The sequence below is a fragment of the Cervus canadensis genome, chromosome X, assembly GCF_019320065.1.
Source record: "Cervus canadensis isolate Bull #8, Minnesota chromosome X, ASM1932006v1, whole genome shotgun sequence".
Classification (NCBI taxonomy): Eukaryota; Metazoa; Chordata; class Mammalia; order Artiodactyla; family Cervidae; genus Cervus; species Cervus canadensis.
Window position 1 is genome coordinate 140,833,454 of NC_057419.1, and position 18,313 is coordinate 140,851,766.

General features: G+C 38.0%; 1 protein-coding gene and 1 pseudogene across 3 annotated transcripts in view; one reads left to right on the forward strand and one right to left on the reverse strand.

The window, feature by feature from the left end:
- The window catches only part of TBC1D8B (TBC1 domain family member 8B), an 80,052-nt gene that overhangs the window by 23,231 nt on the left and 38,508 nt on the right, over window positions 1–18,313 (forward strand). For 2 of the 3 annotated variants that reach the window (XM_043458085.1, XM_043458087.1), the window contains exons 6-7: window positions 3,890–4,097; window positions 4,756–4,923. In XM_043458085.1, coding sequence (XP_043314020.1) covers window positions 3,890–4,097; window positions 4,756–4,923 — 376 coding nt within the window. The remainder of the gene's footprint in view (window positions 1–3,889; window positions 4,098–4,755; window positions 4,924–18,313) is intronic. The other variant, XM_043458086.1, reaches the window with a different exon arrangement.
- Window positions 8,014–8,662, reverse strand: LOC122434576 (annotated as a pseudogene).

The window sequence follows — 18,313 nt, forward strand, 5'->3', positions numbered from 1 at the left end:
AAAGAATGGTGGCATTGAATAACATTAAAAGACGAATGGATAAAAAAGTTCTGATACATATACACAATGGAATATTACTCAGTTATTAAAAAGAACACATTTGAATCAGTTCTAATGCAGTGGATGAAACTGGAGCCTATTATACAGAGTGAAGTAAGTCAGAAAGAAAAAGCACCAATACAGTATATTAATGCATATATATGGAATTTAGAAAGATGGTAACAACGACCATATATGTGAGACAGCAAAAGAGACGCAGATATAAAGAACAGACTTTTGGACTTTGTGGGAGAAGGTGAGGGTGGGATAATTTGAGACAATAACATTGAAACATGTATATTACCATATGTGAAATAGATGACCAGTCCAAGTTTGATGCATGAAACAGGGCACTCAGAGCTGGTGCACTGGGACAACCCAGAGGGATGGGATGGGAAGGGTGGTGGGAGGGGGGTTTGGGATGGGGGACACATGTACACCCATGGCTGAGTCATGTCAATGTATGGCAAAAACCACCACAATACTGTAAAGTAATTAGCCTCCAATTAAATAGATTAATTTTTAAAAAGTTAACTGTTCTATGTTATATGATAGTTTTTCTTTGGAGTAATCATTGATGTGTGAGTTTTTAAAGTTTATTCATATGCATTTCACAAATAGTATCCTCTATGAGAAATTTAATGTTAAGAAGTAATAGAAGTTAGATTTGAAAATTATTTCTTAAGATCTCAGTAGGATTTGCTCTGGAGTGCTTTTAGAAACATAGAAGTTTTTGTGTGCATGGTTAGTCTGAGGAGTAGCCTAGATAAATTTAAGGCTGAAATTGTTAAATGTATTGTTTATTTTTAAACACATTTTATAGGTAGTTTCATTTTTTCTTTGTTTACAAAATTTTATTGACATATAGTTGATTTACAATGTTGTGTTAATTTCTGCTATATAGACAAGTGACTCAGTTGGCTATACATATATTCTTTTTTATACTCTTTTCACTTATGGTTTATCAGAGGATATTGAATATAGTTCCCTGTGCTATACAGTAAGATCTTGTTTATCCATCCTATATGTAATAGCTTGCATCTACTAATCCCAAACTCCCAATTTTTCCCTCTCCCAACCCTCTCCCTCTGAGAGTTTCACTTTTTAGTATAAGGATAAGTTAGTAGAATCAATGGAACATGAGCTTCAGAATAAGATTAGAGCAACCCTGGGAAAAGTTGTAACCTCTCAGGACCTCAGTTTTCTCATCTGTCATTTGTACCTCAGAGAGCACTTGTGAGGAATGAGCAATATAACATGTGAAAGCACTTTGTAAAATATAAAGCACTAGATAAATAGTAACCACTATTAGTGCTTGCATCAGAAGTATCTGTCTTAGAGTTGTTTGCCACTATATTTGGTTTGCTGAAACCAGCCAGAGCCCTTTCATCCTGCTCAACACTCAGAACAGTTGACTGAAATGAGTGTGCCAAAGGGGAGAGGATCCAGAAATAGCTAGTGAGAACTGCTTCTGGCAAGAAGGATGAGGGTATAGACTGTATGGGAAAGTGTAAATAAGAGGAAACTAAGCTGCAGTCCTGTGGATAGACCAAAACCTGGATGCTGTGTGATTGTTACATAGCCCTAACCTGGGTACAGTTGTTCCTCTTGCCTATTCTTAAACCATTCCTAAAATCTGTAGACATAAGGGTTCCCTTTGTGAGCCTTCTTACTTTTCTGGAAATAGATCAGCAAGGTGAATTTGTTTTACACCTTACTATCAAAATTAGGTCCCAGTGTGCATGATTTATCAGTAGAACTCTATAAGGATTAAGAGTATAATTTATGTTATAGTGAAGCATTTGTTTATATAGGTTGTTTTGATTGGCCACCCTAAGCATAAACATTTTAGCTATTTTATTTCCCTTAAAATATCCTAAAAGCCCACTTATCAATGAGTTATTCATTACCAAGTCTGTATTTAAATGAGGTATAGTAGATTCATTTTTGGCTATGTGCATTTTTAAAAGAACCTATTGAAAATTAGGGCTTCCCCTGCATACTCAGCAGTAAAAAATCTACCTTCAATGCAGGAGACATGTGGGTTTGATCCCTGGGTCTGGAAGATCCCCTGGAGGAGGAAATAACAGCCGACTCCAGTATTCTTGCTGGGAAAATCCCATGGACAGAGGAGCATGGTGGGCTGGTAGTCCATCGGGTGACAAAGAATCCGACACGACTGAAGTAAATGAGCATACACATTGAAAATCATATATGTCTAAATCCTTTTCCCTCAGTCAGTTCAGTTCAGTCACTCAGTCGTGTCCGACTCTTTGCGACCCCATGAATTGCAGCACGCCAGGCCTCCCTGTCCATCACCAACTCCCGGAGTTTACTCAAACTCATGTCCATCGAATTGGTGATGCCATCCAGCCATCTCATCCTCTGTTGTCCCCTTCTCCTCCTGCCCCCAATCCCTCCTAGCATCAGGGTCTTTTCCAATGAGTCAACTCTTCTCATGAGGTGGCCAAGGTATTGGAGTTTCAGCTTCAGCATCAGTCCTTCCAATGAACACCCAGGACTGATCTCCTTCAGGATGGACTGGTTGGATCTCCTTGCAGTCCAAGGGACTCTCAGGAGTCTTCTCCAACACCATAGTTCAAAAGCATCAATTTTTCGGCACTCAGCTTTCTTCACAGGCCAGCTCTCACATCCATACATGACCACTGGAAAAACCATAGCCTTGGCTAGACGGACCTTTGTTGGCATCCTTTTCCCTAGTACATTAAAAAAAAATAGATTATTTAGTCTTCGTCTCCAAATGACATTTTTAAAATAAAATGGAATATCTATTGCTTTGGTTTATTGTTTCTACAAATATGTATTATAGTAGCTAAATTCAGTGTATATCCTTCCAGGCCTTTTAATGCATGAATTAAAAAATATTTGCCAAAAGCATGAATGGGATTAAACATCACATATTATGCTACAGACTACTTCCCCCCTTAATATATCACAGACATATTTTCATTCATATAAAAAGATATTATGTTTTTTAATAATGGTGGAAAACCCCACCAAATTGCAATTTAAGTGAGGTAAAAATTGTGATTTTCTGTTCATATTTATCAGAATTATTTTTTAAAGACATGGTAAACTGCCACATATTCAAACAGTATATGCTGGAAGGATAAATTTAGTTTTAACTTTTTTGGCTTAGAGTTAGAACTTGCATAATTTACTCACTACCCCAGATGGCTTTGCTGCTTAGCACTAGTGTTTAGTGCCTCAAGAAAAATTGTGCTATTTTAAGCAATTGTTTTTTATTTATATATTTATGTGTCAGTTAACAAGACATCTGTATTTATTGACACCCATCCTGTGCCAAAAACTGTGCAAGCAATGTTGTTTTATTGTGTCTCTACTTTGAATTTTTTAAACATTCATTTATATTTTTGCTTCATTTGATTTTAATGTTATTTTTATGTACTAGTCTTCCCATCTAAATTTTGATGCTGTAAATTTTCATCGTTTTGTTTGAACTGGGTAACTCTCTTGATTTTCCTGATAACCAGGTGTAAAAATTATTGTCTTCCAAGATTGGTTTTAGCCATATTCACATATGAATATAATAATAGAGTAGTCTCCTAGCAAATCACCCTTTAACAGATGGTTTGAAGACCTACGTCATCTCTAACCGTTGTGCATTGGAATCTACTAATAATACAAAACTGGAAAAGAGAACAAACAAATTGGTTAGGAATCAGTGTGTTTCTTCCATTCCATAATTTGTTGAAGAGTGTAGCATGTAGTGTTTAATCGTTCAGTTTTACAGTGCACTTAATCAGTGTAGACATGTGTACACTTTATAAGGCATCATTTGAGCCTCTTCTTTTTTTCTTTCCTATAGAGGTCTGGAAAACCGAGCCCACAGTGAGCAATTTAATGCTTTTTTTAGGCTGCCCAAAGAAGAGACTTTGAAAGAAGTACATGAATGTTTCTTATGGGTACCATTCAGCCACTTCAACACTCATGGAAAAATGTGCGTCTCGGAAAACTATATCTGCTTTGCTAGCCAGGATGGCAATCTGTGTAGTGTAATCATTCCATTACGAGAGGTAAAGTAAGTTTAGTTGCATATCAGTTTTTAGTTCAAAAATGTTATCATTCAAAGAGTAAAATACCCTTTAATTTTGTAAATTATTAAAAACAATGTGCAGCATCTTTTTAGTAATTTTTAAATAATCTTTTTTAAAGTTCCATAATATTCTCCAGGATAAGAGTACCACTCCTAAGGATAAGAGTACTAGGATAAGAACCTTATAGCTCTTACTGAAAATGAAAACAACTAAAAGTTTATATACAGCATAAGGGTTTGGGGTGATGCAACATGGAGTATAATTACTCAGACATTTATGACATGAATACCAAAACTTACACTATCACATTTGATATATATACATGGTCAGAAAGAATAGAATTGATAGCTTTTCTATAAGTCAAAAATCAGTTGTCAATATTGCAGCGTTGAATTTTTGCATTTGTCATTTTTAAAGGTTACGTGTTAGTTAACCTTTTCCTTAAGAAGTGAAATAACTTGCGCTGAGATTGCTTGTATCAGTGATACTACTAGTACCCAAAGTCTACTCCTTACTAAGTCCTACAACAGACCAAAACTTGTTGCCACAAAAAACAAATAATAATAAGCTAAGCCATTTTGCCTGACCTTTTTGAAAATGAGAAAAAAAGTGATTCACTTATGTTTTCATCCCCCAGGTCTTAGCTATAGATAAGACAAATGATTCCAGCAAATCTGTCATCATTAGCGTCAAAGGAAAAACAGCTTTTCGCTTCAGTGAAGTAAAAGAATTTGAGCAATTGGTGGCAAAACTCAGGCTCAAGTGTGGGGCAACTTCAACTCAATATCACAATATTAGCACAGAGGTAATTATATACCAATCAAATCATTTTGAAAAAAAAGATTTATGTTCATGCGGTCCACTCTTTAAAAGGAACTCGTAGTACCTTTCCTATTTATACTTATGTTTAGTTTTTATAAGATGAATACCAAAGAAATTGTATTCTCTAAGTCACATCATAAAGCAGAAGTGAAAATTAGGGACGTTATCATTTTTTAGGAATTTAGACTTTTAAAAAATTATCTTGTTATTTTTCTTGACTGTATTTGTTGTTTAATCATATATACATACCTTGTACTTTCATATAACATGGCTTTTAACAATTCAGACTATGCTTGAGAATTTAGTGAGGCATTGAAAAAGGACTCTTATTGCTGTAGGGAGATGGTCTGACAATCTTTTTATTTAACATCAAACAGGTCAGCCTTATTTATATAATCTGGGCCAAAGCAAAATAGTGACATATCTATTTACTTGTAAACTATTAGACAAGGCAAATATTCTTGGCAAAGGATAATTAAAAGCCTGATTTCAATGTTTTTCTTTTATGGAAATGTAGTTTCAATTCAAATTAATGTTTCTTTTTCAATCTCATGTTTTAATAGATTGATAAAACATTACATTATAACTACTTTATTTTAATCAAAAATTCAAAGAAAAAATCAACATTGGCTTCACTGGCTATATTATTTTACTTGGATTGGATTATAGAGGCTTTTATTTCTTCCCCTAGAGCACAGACTGAAAATATTATGCTAAGTCAATTAGAATGCAGAATTGACAAGACTGACTCTCTACTTGATAATAGAAAAGTGCAGTGAAAGCATATAATTAAAAAACATGTATATATTTCAGTTTAAGAGTTGGACATGACTTAGTGACCGGACAACAACAACAATCTCTGTTCCAGACACAGAACCTTCATGTTGGCCATTAAGAGTTTTCATGCCCCAACTTGCTAATCTTTCATTCTCGTCAAATATATATACCCACAATATACCACAGTTTGATGTGAGGACATAGGTAAACTGATCAGTCTTGCTCACATATTCTTGCTTATCTCACTTTTGTTTTTCAGTCCTAAGTCCATTTCAGATTCAGTCTCTGTGTTGGATGTAATGCTCTGCTTATCTGCTTTCCTTTAACTTATCTGTTTCTCTTAAACCTGAATACCTGGAATTTTTTCCCCTGAAAATTCTTAGTTCAATATGCTCAATTGTCAAGAAAGGATTTTGTTTCAAAATGAGTTTGCCGTCTTTTCAGATGTATGTCAAAGTTCTAAGGTTTTCTAGTTTCTCTTACCCATTTTTAAAGGTTTTAACAAAGATATGTATGAAATACCAGTTAGTAAACTGGCTTGCTTGGAAATGTTTTTGTTTTTTTTTTTAATTGACATAACATTCTATTTTCACTTAAGATTTTTATCTTTGCAATGAGGAGGAATATTAACTTGTTTTACTATAATGTGTACTGCATTTTTAAAAATAGTAAAGAGAGTGTTTTAAAGAGGAGCTGGTTCCATTTGGTTTCTAAATGGCAGACATTTTAGTTATTTTATAGCTACACCTAGCATACTGAAACAAAGAAAAAATTATATTAAAAAATTATACACAAACAACAAGACTTTTTATTCTAAATCTCAACGAAGTCTAAATCAACAAATCTATATATGAATACAGGAAGGACTAGGAAATTTTTCCCATGAGTATATCAAATTGTGAAACAAAGAACAAATGCTCCCAGAAACAACTGGGAGTATGCATAAGTATCAGTTCTGTCTAAATTTTTAAATATGTCAATCAAAATTCTCCACATTTTGTTAAGTTAAAATCTGGGTGCGTACACAGGTTTTGAAAATTTCCAATCAAATGCTTAGAAAACAGATTAATCTTTTATTTTTTATTGACACGTATATATACTCAAGAAATATTTTTCAGAATTATAAGTGAAAGAAAAATGGGCCCTTTTAGGTTAGTTTTAAGCAAAGTGACTTAAGAGGGAAAGTACTGCTAAAGATCCTTGATGCTTTGCAACTACATTATAAGTGGATCATAGGAACTATAGAATGTCAAGAAGAGGTAGAAATTGAGCTATGCATTGGAGTGTTTAAAAGGGCAAAATCTACAGATTATTGAAGTGTTTATAAATATGCTTGTTTCATTAGTTTTCATAACCAACCCTATCTAACGGCTTCCTTATTCTCCATGATAATGCAGGTAAGAATAATACTTTAGGGCTTCCCTGGTGGCTCAGTGGTAAAGAATCTGCCTGCCAATGCAGGAGACAAGGGTTCAATCCCTGATCCGGGAAGATCCCACATGCCATGGAGCAACTAAGCCTGAGTTCCACGACTTTTGAGCCTGTGCTCTAGAGCCTGGGAGCTCTAGAACCCATGCTCTGCAACAGGAGAAAACACTGTAATGAGAAGCCCGAGCACTGCAACTAGAGAAAAGTCCATGCAGCAATGAAGACACACCACAGCCAAAAATAAATAATTTCTTAAAAAAGAACAATCTAACCCACACAACTGATGTTTTCCTTGCTTTGTCAGAATAAAGTAATATATTTTCTGTAGCTATAATGTGAATTAGAGATGCTTAAGCTGTGTGGAGTAGCTTTATTTCAACATTTTTTGCTGTTCAGTTGCTAAGTCATGTCTGACTCTTTGTGACCACATGGAATGCAGCATGCTAGGCTTCCCTGTCCTTCATTATCTCCCGGAGTTTGCTTAAACTCATGTCTATTGAATGCCATCCAACCATCTCATCCTGTCATCCCCTTCTCCTGCCTTCAATCTTTCCCAGCTTCAGGGTCTTTTTCAATGAGTCGGCTCTTTGCATCAGGTGGCCAAAGTATTAGAGCTTCAGTATCAATCCTTCAATGAATAATCAGGGGTGATTTTCTTTAAGATTGACTGATTTGATTTCCTTGCTGTCTCAGGAGTCTTCTCCAGCACCACAATTCAAAAGCATCAATTCTTCGATGCTCAGCCTTCTTTATGGTCTAACTCTCACATCTGTACATGACTGCTGGGAAAACCATAGCTTTGACTATACAAACCTTTGTTGGCAAAATGTTGTCTCTGCTTTTTATTTATTTATTTATTTTTCAAATCAAGAGTTTTTATTGTCTCTTTAAAATGTCACAACTGAGTCCATAGAACCATCTGCTATCTTGTTTCTGCAGCAGGATCACTGAGATCTTATTCATCAGCCTGCTGAACTGTTCCTTTTTCAGAAACATAGATACCATCCAAAAATTTTCTGATATCCTTGTTTTTAACTGTGGTGGCTTGCTGAATCAAAGCAGCTGAATTTGACACAAGTTCAATGTCATTTCCTTCAAGAATCAACTCATCTTTCAGGGCTTGAGATACTGAACAGGCAACCCCTGGCCTCGTTCGAACCCTGCATATGTATTTTTCACCCAAAAAAATTTCGGATTTCCACAAGGGAACCATTCTCCTGAATAACAACGTTGATGGGGAAGTGGGCATACACTGACCTCATCTTGTAACGGAAGCCCAGTGTAACACCCTTGATCATGTTCTGTACGTGACTACAGATTGTGCGAACAGTGGCCAGTTCCTTTCTGTTTCCCCACCATTTGTCAACACGGAGCCTCTTCTTTTTCTTTCCAAGGAGACTGAGTTCTACATTGATGTGATTGAAGTCCCTCCACAGGGTGCCTCTGGAGCCCTTCACAATAACTGTCCGTCTCTTTTCTGAGATGTCGACAGTCTGATTGCTGAGAATGGTCTTCATTCTCGCAGTAGATGTGGCAAAGAGCGAGCTGTCTCTGCTTTTTAATATGCTGTCTAGGTTGGTCATAGCTTTTCTTCCAGGAGTAAGCATCTTAATTTCATGGCTGCAGTCACCATCCGCAGTGATTTTGGAGCCCAAGGAAATGAAGTCTGTCACTGTTTTCATTGTTTCCCCATTTATTTGCCATGAAGTGATGGGACCAGATGCCATGATCTTGCTTTGAATGTTGAGTTTTAAGCCAGCTTTTTCAGTCTCCTCTTTCACCCTCAGCAAGAGGCTCTTTAGTTGCTCTTTGCCTTCTGCTCTTAGTATTATCTGCATATCAGAGGTTGTTGATATTTCTCCAGGCAATCTTGATTCCAAGCTTATGATTCATCCAGCCTGGCATTTCGCATGATGTACTCTGCATATAGGTTAAATAAGGGTGACAGTATAGCCTTGACGTACTCCTTTCCCAATTTGGAACCAGTCCATTGCTTCATGTCTAGTTCTAACTGTTGCTTCTTGACCTGCATACAGTTTTCTCAGGAAGCAGAGGTAAGGTGGTCTGGTATTCCCATCTCTTATAAGAATTTTCCACAATTTGTTGTGATCCACAAAGTCAAAGGCTTTAGCATAGTCAATGAAGCAGAAGTATATGTTTTTCTGGAATTCCCTTCCTTTTTCTATGATCCAACGGGTATTGGCAATTTGATCTCTGGTTCTTCTGCCTTTTCTAAATACAGCTTGTACATCTGGGAGTCCTTGGTTCACATACTGTTGAAGCCTAGCTTGAAGGATTTTGAGCATTACCTTGCTGTTATGTGAAATGAGAGCAATTGTGCGGTAGTTTGAGAACATTCTTCAGCATTGCCCTTCTTTGGGACTGGAATTTCAACATTAAGAAATCAGAAGTTTTATTAAAAATAAAATTAGCACTAATTTAAAGTTATGTACAATATACAGTCAAACCAGTCAATCCTAAAGGAAATCAATCCTGAATATATTCATTAGAAGGGCAGATGCTGAAACTGAAGCTCCAATACTTCGGCCACCTGGTGTGAAGAGCCGACACATTAGAAAAGACCCTGAAGCTGGGAAAGATAGAAGGCAGGAGGAGAAGGGGACCACAGAGGACGAGATGTTGGATGGCATCACCAACTCAATGGACATGAGTTTGAGCAACCTCTGGGAGATGGTGAAGGACAGGGAAACCTGGTGTGCTGCAGTCCATGGGGTTTCTAAGAGTCAGACATGACTGAGTGACTGAACAACAACAATGTACAGGAGCATATTTTAAGATAAGCTTGTGATATCTAAGGGAAGTATTTCTTTGTATTTTTGTTGTAGTTTTTGATTTTACAGGTCAACTGTGGCCCCCAGTCATCATTATTATGCTGAGTTTAATGAGATATTTTAATTTAAATATGTGGAAAAGTTAAAGTTACACATACAGAAATATTCATCTTTCTGCTGCCTTTTCTTCACTTTTAGAAGCCATATGCTATTTCTAAAGTCAATAGCAGATACCAAAAACCAAACCAGTCTAAGAATTCCCTTTATAAAGTCAGCAACCTATGTTGCTTCTTCATGTGACTGGATTTTGCTCAGGCACTAAATGTCTGAAGAGTGCCAAATTTATAACCATCATAAGTGTGAGCATATATTTATATACAGCATATTCTACATATCTATATAGCTATATGGATATATAAAATTGTTACGGCCTTGGGGTAAAATCCTCCCTTTCACAGTGTCAGAACAAAAATAAAAGTTAAGAAGTTTAAGCTTATCTTCCTAATTCTTTATTATGCTCTTCAAATCAAATATTAAATTGATTTTTAAACAAACATCTTTGAAGGTAAATATGAAACATGAGTGCAGGTTCAATCCCTGGGTTGGGAAGATCCCGTGGAGAAGGGAATGGCAACCCATTCCTGTATTCTTGGCTGGAGAATCCCATGGACAGAGGAGCCTGGCAGGCTACGGTCCATAGGGTTACTAAGAGTCGGACACAACTGAAGCAACTGAGCAGCAGCAGCATGTTAATGTGGCTTTTGTGAATACTTAAAAGGTAATCATGGAGAGAAGTAGCACACTTGCCATCTGTTTTATATGTTGATACTTTGCATTTTATAAGAGTTATTTTTATTTTCCTTCTTGGAGTATTTACTATAACTTAGATACACAACTAATAGATTAACTGGAGTCTTAGTCATATGTCCTAAATTAAGAGAATGCACTTTACTTTGAGATCCAGACTACAACCATGAATTTTTGAATTGGTTTTGGAAAAACATAATCCCTAATTAGAGCATCAAAATTTAGCATTAGTAGTATAGTACACTTGTCAAGTAGAAAGGAAGATGGCAACCCACTCCAGTATTCTTGCTTGGCAAATACCGTGGACAGAGGAGCCTGGCCAGCTGTAGTCCATGGGATCACAGAGTCAGACACATACTTGTCAAAACAAGCTTTTTTAAAAAAGAAAGTGTAACACAGGACATATACTCACTAATTGTTTTTTTTTCCTTTCTAAGATTCTTCTGTCCTACCCTTATATTCAGACATTGTTTTGAATACTCCTTTTAATCTTTCCCTGAATCCTCTTAACTTTCAACCCTTCTGTGTTATGTGTTCAGTCATTCAGTCATGTCCAACACTCTGTGACCCCGTGGGCTGCAGCACGCCAGGCTTCCCTGTCCTTCACCATCTCCTGGAGCTTGCTCAAACTCGCGTCCACTGAGTGCCATCCAGCCTTCTCATCTGTTGCCCACTTCTCCTCCTGCCTTCAGTCTTTTCCAGGATCAGGGTCTCTTCTGATATGAGTTGGCTGTTTGCATCAGGTGGCCAAAGTACTGGAGCTTCAGCTTCAGCATCAGTCCTTCCAATGAATATTCAGGGTTGATTTCCTTTAGGATTGAGTGGTTTGATCTCCTTGCAGTCTGAGGGACTCTTGAGTCTTATCCAATACCACAGTTTGAAAGCATTCTTCTGCGCCCAGCCTTCTTTATGATCCAACTCTCACATCCGTACATGACTACTGGAAAAACCATAGCTTTGACTATATCGACTTTGGTCAGCAAAGTGATGTCTCTGCTTTTTAATATGGTGTCTAGGTTTGTCATATCTTTTCTTCCAAGGAGCAAGCATCTTTTAATTTCATGGCTGCAGTCACCGTCCACAGTGATTTTGGGGCCCAAGAAGATAAAATCTTTCACTATTTCTATTGTTTCCCCGTCTATTTGCCATGAAATGATGGGACCAACTGCCACGATCCTAGTTTTATGAATGAGGGGTTGCCTTTCCAAAATTTTATATAACATACATATTCTTTTCAGACTGACTCCTTGGCAGTATGCATTTAAGGTTCCTCCTCCATATCTCTTTGTGGTTTGATATCTCATTTTTTTAACTAAAAAAAATTCAACAGATACTTGTTAAACTTCAACTATGTGTATAAGGAACTGCCAGGTTCTTTTTTTTCCCCCCAGATTTATTGTGATAATTGACAAATTGTGTAAGTTTAAGATGTATGATGTGATGATTTGATACACAGATATAATCATCACATCATACAACTCAAACTTATACAATTTATATGTCAATTAAATGATTACCACAGTAAAGTTATTTCACTTATCACCCACTCATGTAATTACAATTTTGTAGTTATAGTGAAAACATTTAAATTCTACTCTCATAGCAACTTTCAGATATACAGTATTGATAACTATAGTCATCATGCTGTACATTAGATTTCTAGAGTTTATTTCTCATAGAAACTAGAAGTATGTACACATTCACCAACATCTTTTCATTTCCCCCTTTCCTAGCCCCTGGAAACCCCCATTTTACTCTGCTTCTGTAAAGCTGGCTATTTTAGATTCCACATATAAGTGAGATCATACAGTATTTGTCATTCTCTGATTTATTTCACTTAGTGTAGTGCCCTTAATGTCTGCCAGTGTTGTTGCACATTGCAAAACTTCCTTTTTATGGCTTAATAATAATTTTTTGTTTATCTGCATACATTTTCTTTGTTGATTAACCTGTCAACAGTTAGGTTTGTCTTAGCTTTTGTGAACAATGCTGCAGTGAACATAAGGGGTGCAGTTATCTCCTGAAGATAGTGACTTCATTTCCTTTGAATATATACTGAGAAGTGGGATTACTGAATCATGTGGTAGTTCTTTTTTTAAAACTTTATTTATTTATATTTTTGGTTGTGCTCAGTCTTCATTGCTACGCTCGCGCTTTCTCTAGTTGCAGTGAGCAGGGGTTACTCTTCATTGTGGTACACGGGCTTCTCACTGTGGTGGTTTCTCTGCTTCTCTTTTTGCAGAGTACAGGCTCTAGAGGACAGGCTCAGTAGTTGCTCTCGGGCATGCGGAATCTTCTCGGACCAGGGATCAAACCCGTGTCCCTTTCCTATATTATATTGAGGCAGGCAGATTCTTAACCACTGTACCATCAGGGAAAACCCGAAGTGGTAGTTGTAGTTTTAATTTTTTTGAGGAACCTTCATACATGTTTTCCATAGTGCGGTACCAATTTGTATCATCACAAACAGTGTGCTTGTGCTCTCTTTTTTTCCATATTCTTCAGTTCAGTTCAGTTCAGTAACTCAGTCGTGTCCGACTCTATGCAACCCCATGAATCCCAGCACGCCAGGCCTCCCTGTCCATCACAAGCACCCGGAGTTTACTCAAACTCATGCCCAGCGAGTCGGCGATGCCATGCAGCCATCTCATCCTCTGTCGTCCCCTTCTCCTCCTGCCCCCAATCCCTCCAAGCATCAGGGTCTTTTCCAATGAGTCAACTCTTTGCATGAGGGGGCCGAAGTATTGGAGTTTCAGCTTCAGCATCAGTCCTTCCAATGAACACACAGGACTTATCTCCTTCAGGATGGACTGGTTGGATCTCCTTGCAGTCCAAGGGACTCTCAAGAGTCTTCTCCAACACCACAGTTCAAAAGCATCAATTCTTCGGCACTCAGCTTTCTTCATAGTCCAACTCTCACATCCATACATGACCACTGGAAAAACCATAGCCTTGACCAGATGGACTTTTGTTGGCAAAGTAATGTCTCTGCTTTTTAATATGCCATCTAGGTTGGTCATAACTTTCCTTCCAAGGAGTAAGCATCTTTTAATTTCATGGCTGCAGTCACCATCTGCAGTGATTTTGGAGCCCAAAAAAATAAAGTCTGACACTGTTTCCACTGTCTACCCATCTATTTCCCATGAGGTGATGGGACCAGATGCCATGATCTTAGTTTTCTGAATGTTAAGCTTTAAGCCAACTTTTTCACTCTCCTCTTTCACTTTCATCAAGAGGCTTTTTAGTTCCTCTTCACTTTCTGCCATAAGGGTGGTGTCATCTGCATATCTGAGGTTATTGATATTTCTCCCGGCAATCTTGATTCCAGCTTGTGCTTCTTCCAGACCAGCATTTCTCATCATGTACTCTGCATATAAGTTAAATAAGCAGGGTGGCAATATACAGCCTTGACATACTCCTTTCTCTATTTGGAACCAGTCTGTTGTCCCATGTCCAGTTCTAATTGTTGCTTCCTGACCTGCATACAGGTTGCTCAAGAGGCAGGTCAGGTGGTCTGGTATTCCCATCTCCTTCAGAATTTTCCACAGATTATTGTGATCCACACAGTCAAAGGCTTTGGCGTAGTCAATAAAGCAGAAATAGATGTTTTTCTGGAACTCTCTTGCCTTTTCGATGATCCAGCAGATGTTGGCAATTTGATCTCTGGTTCCTCTGCCTTTTCTAAAACCAGCTTGAACATCTGGAAGTTCTCGGTTCACGTATTGCTGAAGCCTGGCTTGGAGAATTTTGAGCATTACTTTACTAGTGTGTGAGATGAGTGCAATTGTGCAGTACTTTGAACATTCTTTGGGATTGCCTTTCTTAGGGATTGCAATGAAAACGGACCTTTTCCAGTCTTGTGGCCACTGCTGAGTTTTCCAAGTTTGCTGGCATATTGAGTGCAGCACTTTCACAGCATCATCTTTCAGGATTTGAAACAGCTCAACTGGAATTCCATCACATCCACTAGCTTTGTTCATAGTGATGCTTTCTAAGGCCCACTTGACTTCCCATTCCATGATGTCTGGCTCTAGGTGAGTGATCACACCATTGTGATTATCTGGGTTGTGAAGTTGTTTTTTGTACAATTCTTCTGTGTATTCTTGCCACCTCTTCTTAATATCTTCTGCTTCTGTTAAGGCCATACCATTTTTGTCCTTTATTGAGAGCGCCGAATCCTAACCACTAGACCACCAGGGAGCGTCTTATGTCCTTTATTGAGCCCATTTTTGCATGAAATGTTCCCTTGGTATCTCTAATTTTCTTGAAGAGATCTCTAGTCGTTCCCATTCTGTTGTTTTCCTCTGTTTCTTTGCATTGATCGCTGAGGAAGGCTTTCTTATCTCTCCTGGCTATTCTTTGGAACTCTGCATTCAGATGGGAATACCTTTCCTTTTCTCCTTTGCTTTTCGCTTCTCTTCTTTTCACAGCTATTTGTAAGTCCTCCTCAGACAACCATTTTGCCTTTTTGCATTTCTTTTCCATGGGGATGGTCTTGATCCCTGTCTCCTGTACAATGTCTCGAACCTCTGTCCATAGTTCATCAGGCTCTCTGTCTATCAGATCTAGTCCCTTAAATCTATTTCTCACTTCCACTGTATATTCATAAGGGATTTGATTTAGGTCATACCTGAATGGTCTAGTGATTATCCCTACCTTCTTCATTTTAAGTCTGAATTTGGCAATAAGGAGTTCATGATCTGTGCCACAGTCAGCTCCTGGTCTTGTTTTTGCTGACTGTATAGAGCTTCTCCATCTTTGGCTGCAAAGAATATAATCAATCTGATTTCGGTGTTGACCATCTGGTGATGTCCATGTGTAGAGTCGTCTCTTGTGTTGTTGGAAGAGGGTGTTTGCTATGACCAGTGCATTCTCTTGGCAAAACCCTATTAGCCTTTGCCCTGCTTCATTCTGTACTCCAAGGCCAAATTTGCCTGCTACTCCAGGTGTTTCTTGACTTCCTACTTTTGCATTCCAGTCCCCTATAGTGAAAAGGACATCTTTTTTGGGTGTTAGTTCTAAAAGGTCTCGTAGGTCTTCATAGAACCGTTCAACTTCGGCTTCTTCAGTGTTACTGGTTGGGGCATAGGCTTCGATTACCGTGATATTGAATGGTTTGCCTTGGAAATGAACAGAGATCATTCTGTTGTTTTTGAGATTGCATCCAAGTACTGCATTTCGGACTCTTTTGTTGACTATGATGGCCACTCCATTTCTTCTAAGGGATTCCTGCCCACAGTAGTAGATATAATGGTCATCTGAGTTAAATTCACCCATTCAAGTCCATTTTAGTTAGCTGATTCCTAGAATGTCGACATTCACTCTTGCCATCTCCTGTTTGACCACTTCCAATTTGCCTTGATTCATGGACCTAACATTCCAGGTTCCTATGCAATATTGCTCTTTACAGCATCGGACCTTGCTTCTATCACCAGTCCCATCCACGACTGGGTGTCATTTTTGCTTTGGCTCCATCCCTTCATTCTTTCTGGAGTTATTTCTCCACTGATCTCCAGTAGCATATTGGACACCTACCGACCTGGGGAGTTCCTCTTTCAGTGTCCTATCTTTTTGCCTTTTCATACTGTTCATGGGGTTCTCAAGGCAAGAATACTGAAGTGGTTTGCCATTCCCTTCTCCAGTGGACCACATTCAGTCAGACCTCTCCACCATGACCCAACTGTCTTGGGTGGCCCCACATGGCATGGCTTAGTTTCATTGAGTCAGAGAAGACTGTGGTCCTGTGATCAGATTGGCTAGTTTTCTGTGATTATGGTTTTAGTGTGTCTGTCCTCTGATGCCCTCTCGCAACACTTACCGTCTTAACTTGGGTTTCTCTTACCTTGGACGTGGGGTATCTCTTCACGGCTGCTCCAGCAAAACACAGCTGCTGCTCCTTACCTTGGGTGAGGGGTATCTTCACGGCCACCCCTCCTGACTTTGAACATGGAGTAGCTCCTCTCAGCCCTCCTGCACCCGCGCAGCAGCCGCTCCTTGGAGGTGGGGTAGCTCCTCCATATTCTTGCCAACACTTAACTCTTGTCTTTTGATAAAAGCCATTCTAATAAGTGTGTAGTTATATCTCATTTGTTTTTCTTGCTTAATTTCTCTGGCCTGGATGTATGGTACTTTGTTCAATAGTAGTAGTGACAGTGGGCACCCTTTTCTTGTTCTTAATCTTAGAAAGCTTTTAACCTTTCACCATGGAGTATGATGTTAGCTTTGGGCTTGTCACACATAGCCTTTATTATATTGAGGTATGTTTCTCTGTATCCACTTTATTGAAAGTTTTTATTGTGAAAGGATGTTGAATATGTGTCAAATAATTTTTCTGCATCTATTGAAATGATCATATGGTTTTTGCCTTTCATTCTACTCATTTTATTAATTTGTATATTTTGAACCATCCTTGCCTTCCAGAGCTCGTAGTTGATCATGGTGTATGATCCTTCTAATGTGCTGTTGAATTCAGTTTGCCAGTATTTTGTTGAGAATTTTTACATGTGTATTCATCACGGATTTTTGGCCTGTAGTTTTCTTTTCTTGTAATGTTCCCATCTGGCTTTGGTTTCAGGGGACTGCTGGCCTTGTAAAAGGAGTTTGGGAGTGTTGACTCCTATTCAATTTTTTGGAAGAGTTTGAGGATTAGCATTAATTCTTTACATATTTGACAGATTTCACCCATGAAGCCAGGGATTTTTGTTGTTATTATTGAGAGATTTTGTATTGGATTTAGTTTCCTTATATATCATTGGTTATGTTCAGATTTCCTATTTTTTATGATTACATCTTGGTAGATTGTATGTCTCTGAGAATTTGTGCATTTCTTCAGTGTCATCCCATTTATTGGCATATAATCAGTCATAGTAGTCCTTATGATCTTTTTAATTTCTGTGTCATCAGACAAAATCTCCTCTTTCATTTCTAATTTTGCTTGAATTCTCTTTTTTACTTGGTAAATCTAGCTAAAGTTTTATTGGTTTTGTTTATCTTTAAGAAAAACAGCTCTTAGTTGTGTTGATTGTTCATGTCTTTTTATTGCTGAAAAATATTCCATTTTTTGATCTATTTGGATATATATATATAATGGATATAGCAGTGTTTATCCATTCACCTATTGAAGGATACCTTAGTTGCTTCCAGGTTTTGGCAGTTATGAATAAAACTGCTAATTCATGTGCAGGTTTTTGTGTGGATGTAAGTTTTCAGCTTATTTGGGTATATCCGTCAGAGCACAGCTGCTGAATCATAAGGTAACCCTATGTTTAGCTTTATAAGAAACTGCCACACCATCTCTTAAAGTACTGTACTGCTTTGTATTCCCATAAGCAATGAGTTCTTGTTCCACATCTTCAGTAGCCCTTGGTGTTACCAGTATTCTGGATTTTAGCCATTTTAATAGGTATGAAATGGTATCTCACTCTTTAACTTTGCAGTTACCTAAATATATATGATGGAGAAGGCAATGGCAACCCACTCCAGTACTCTTGCCTGGAAAATCCCATGGACGGAGGAGCCTGGTGGGCTGCAGTCCATGGGGTTGCAAAGAGTCGGACATGACTGAGTGAC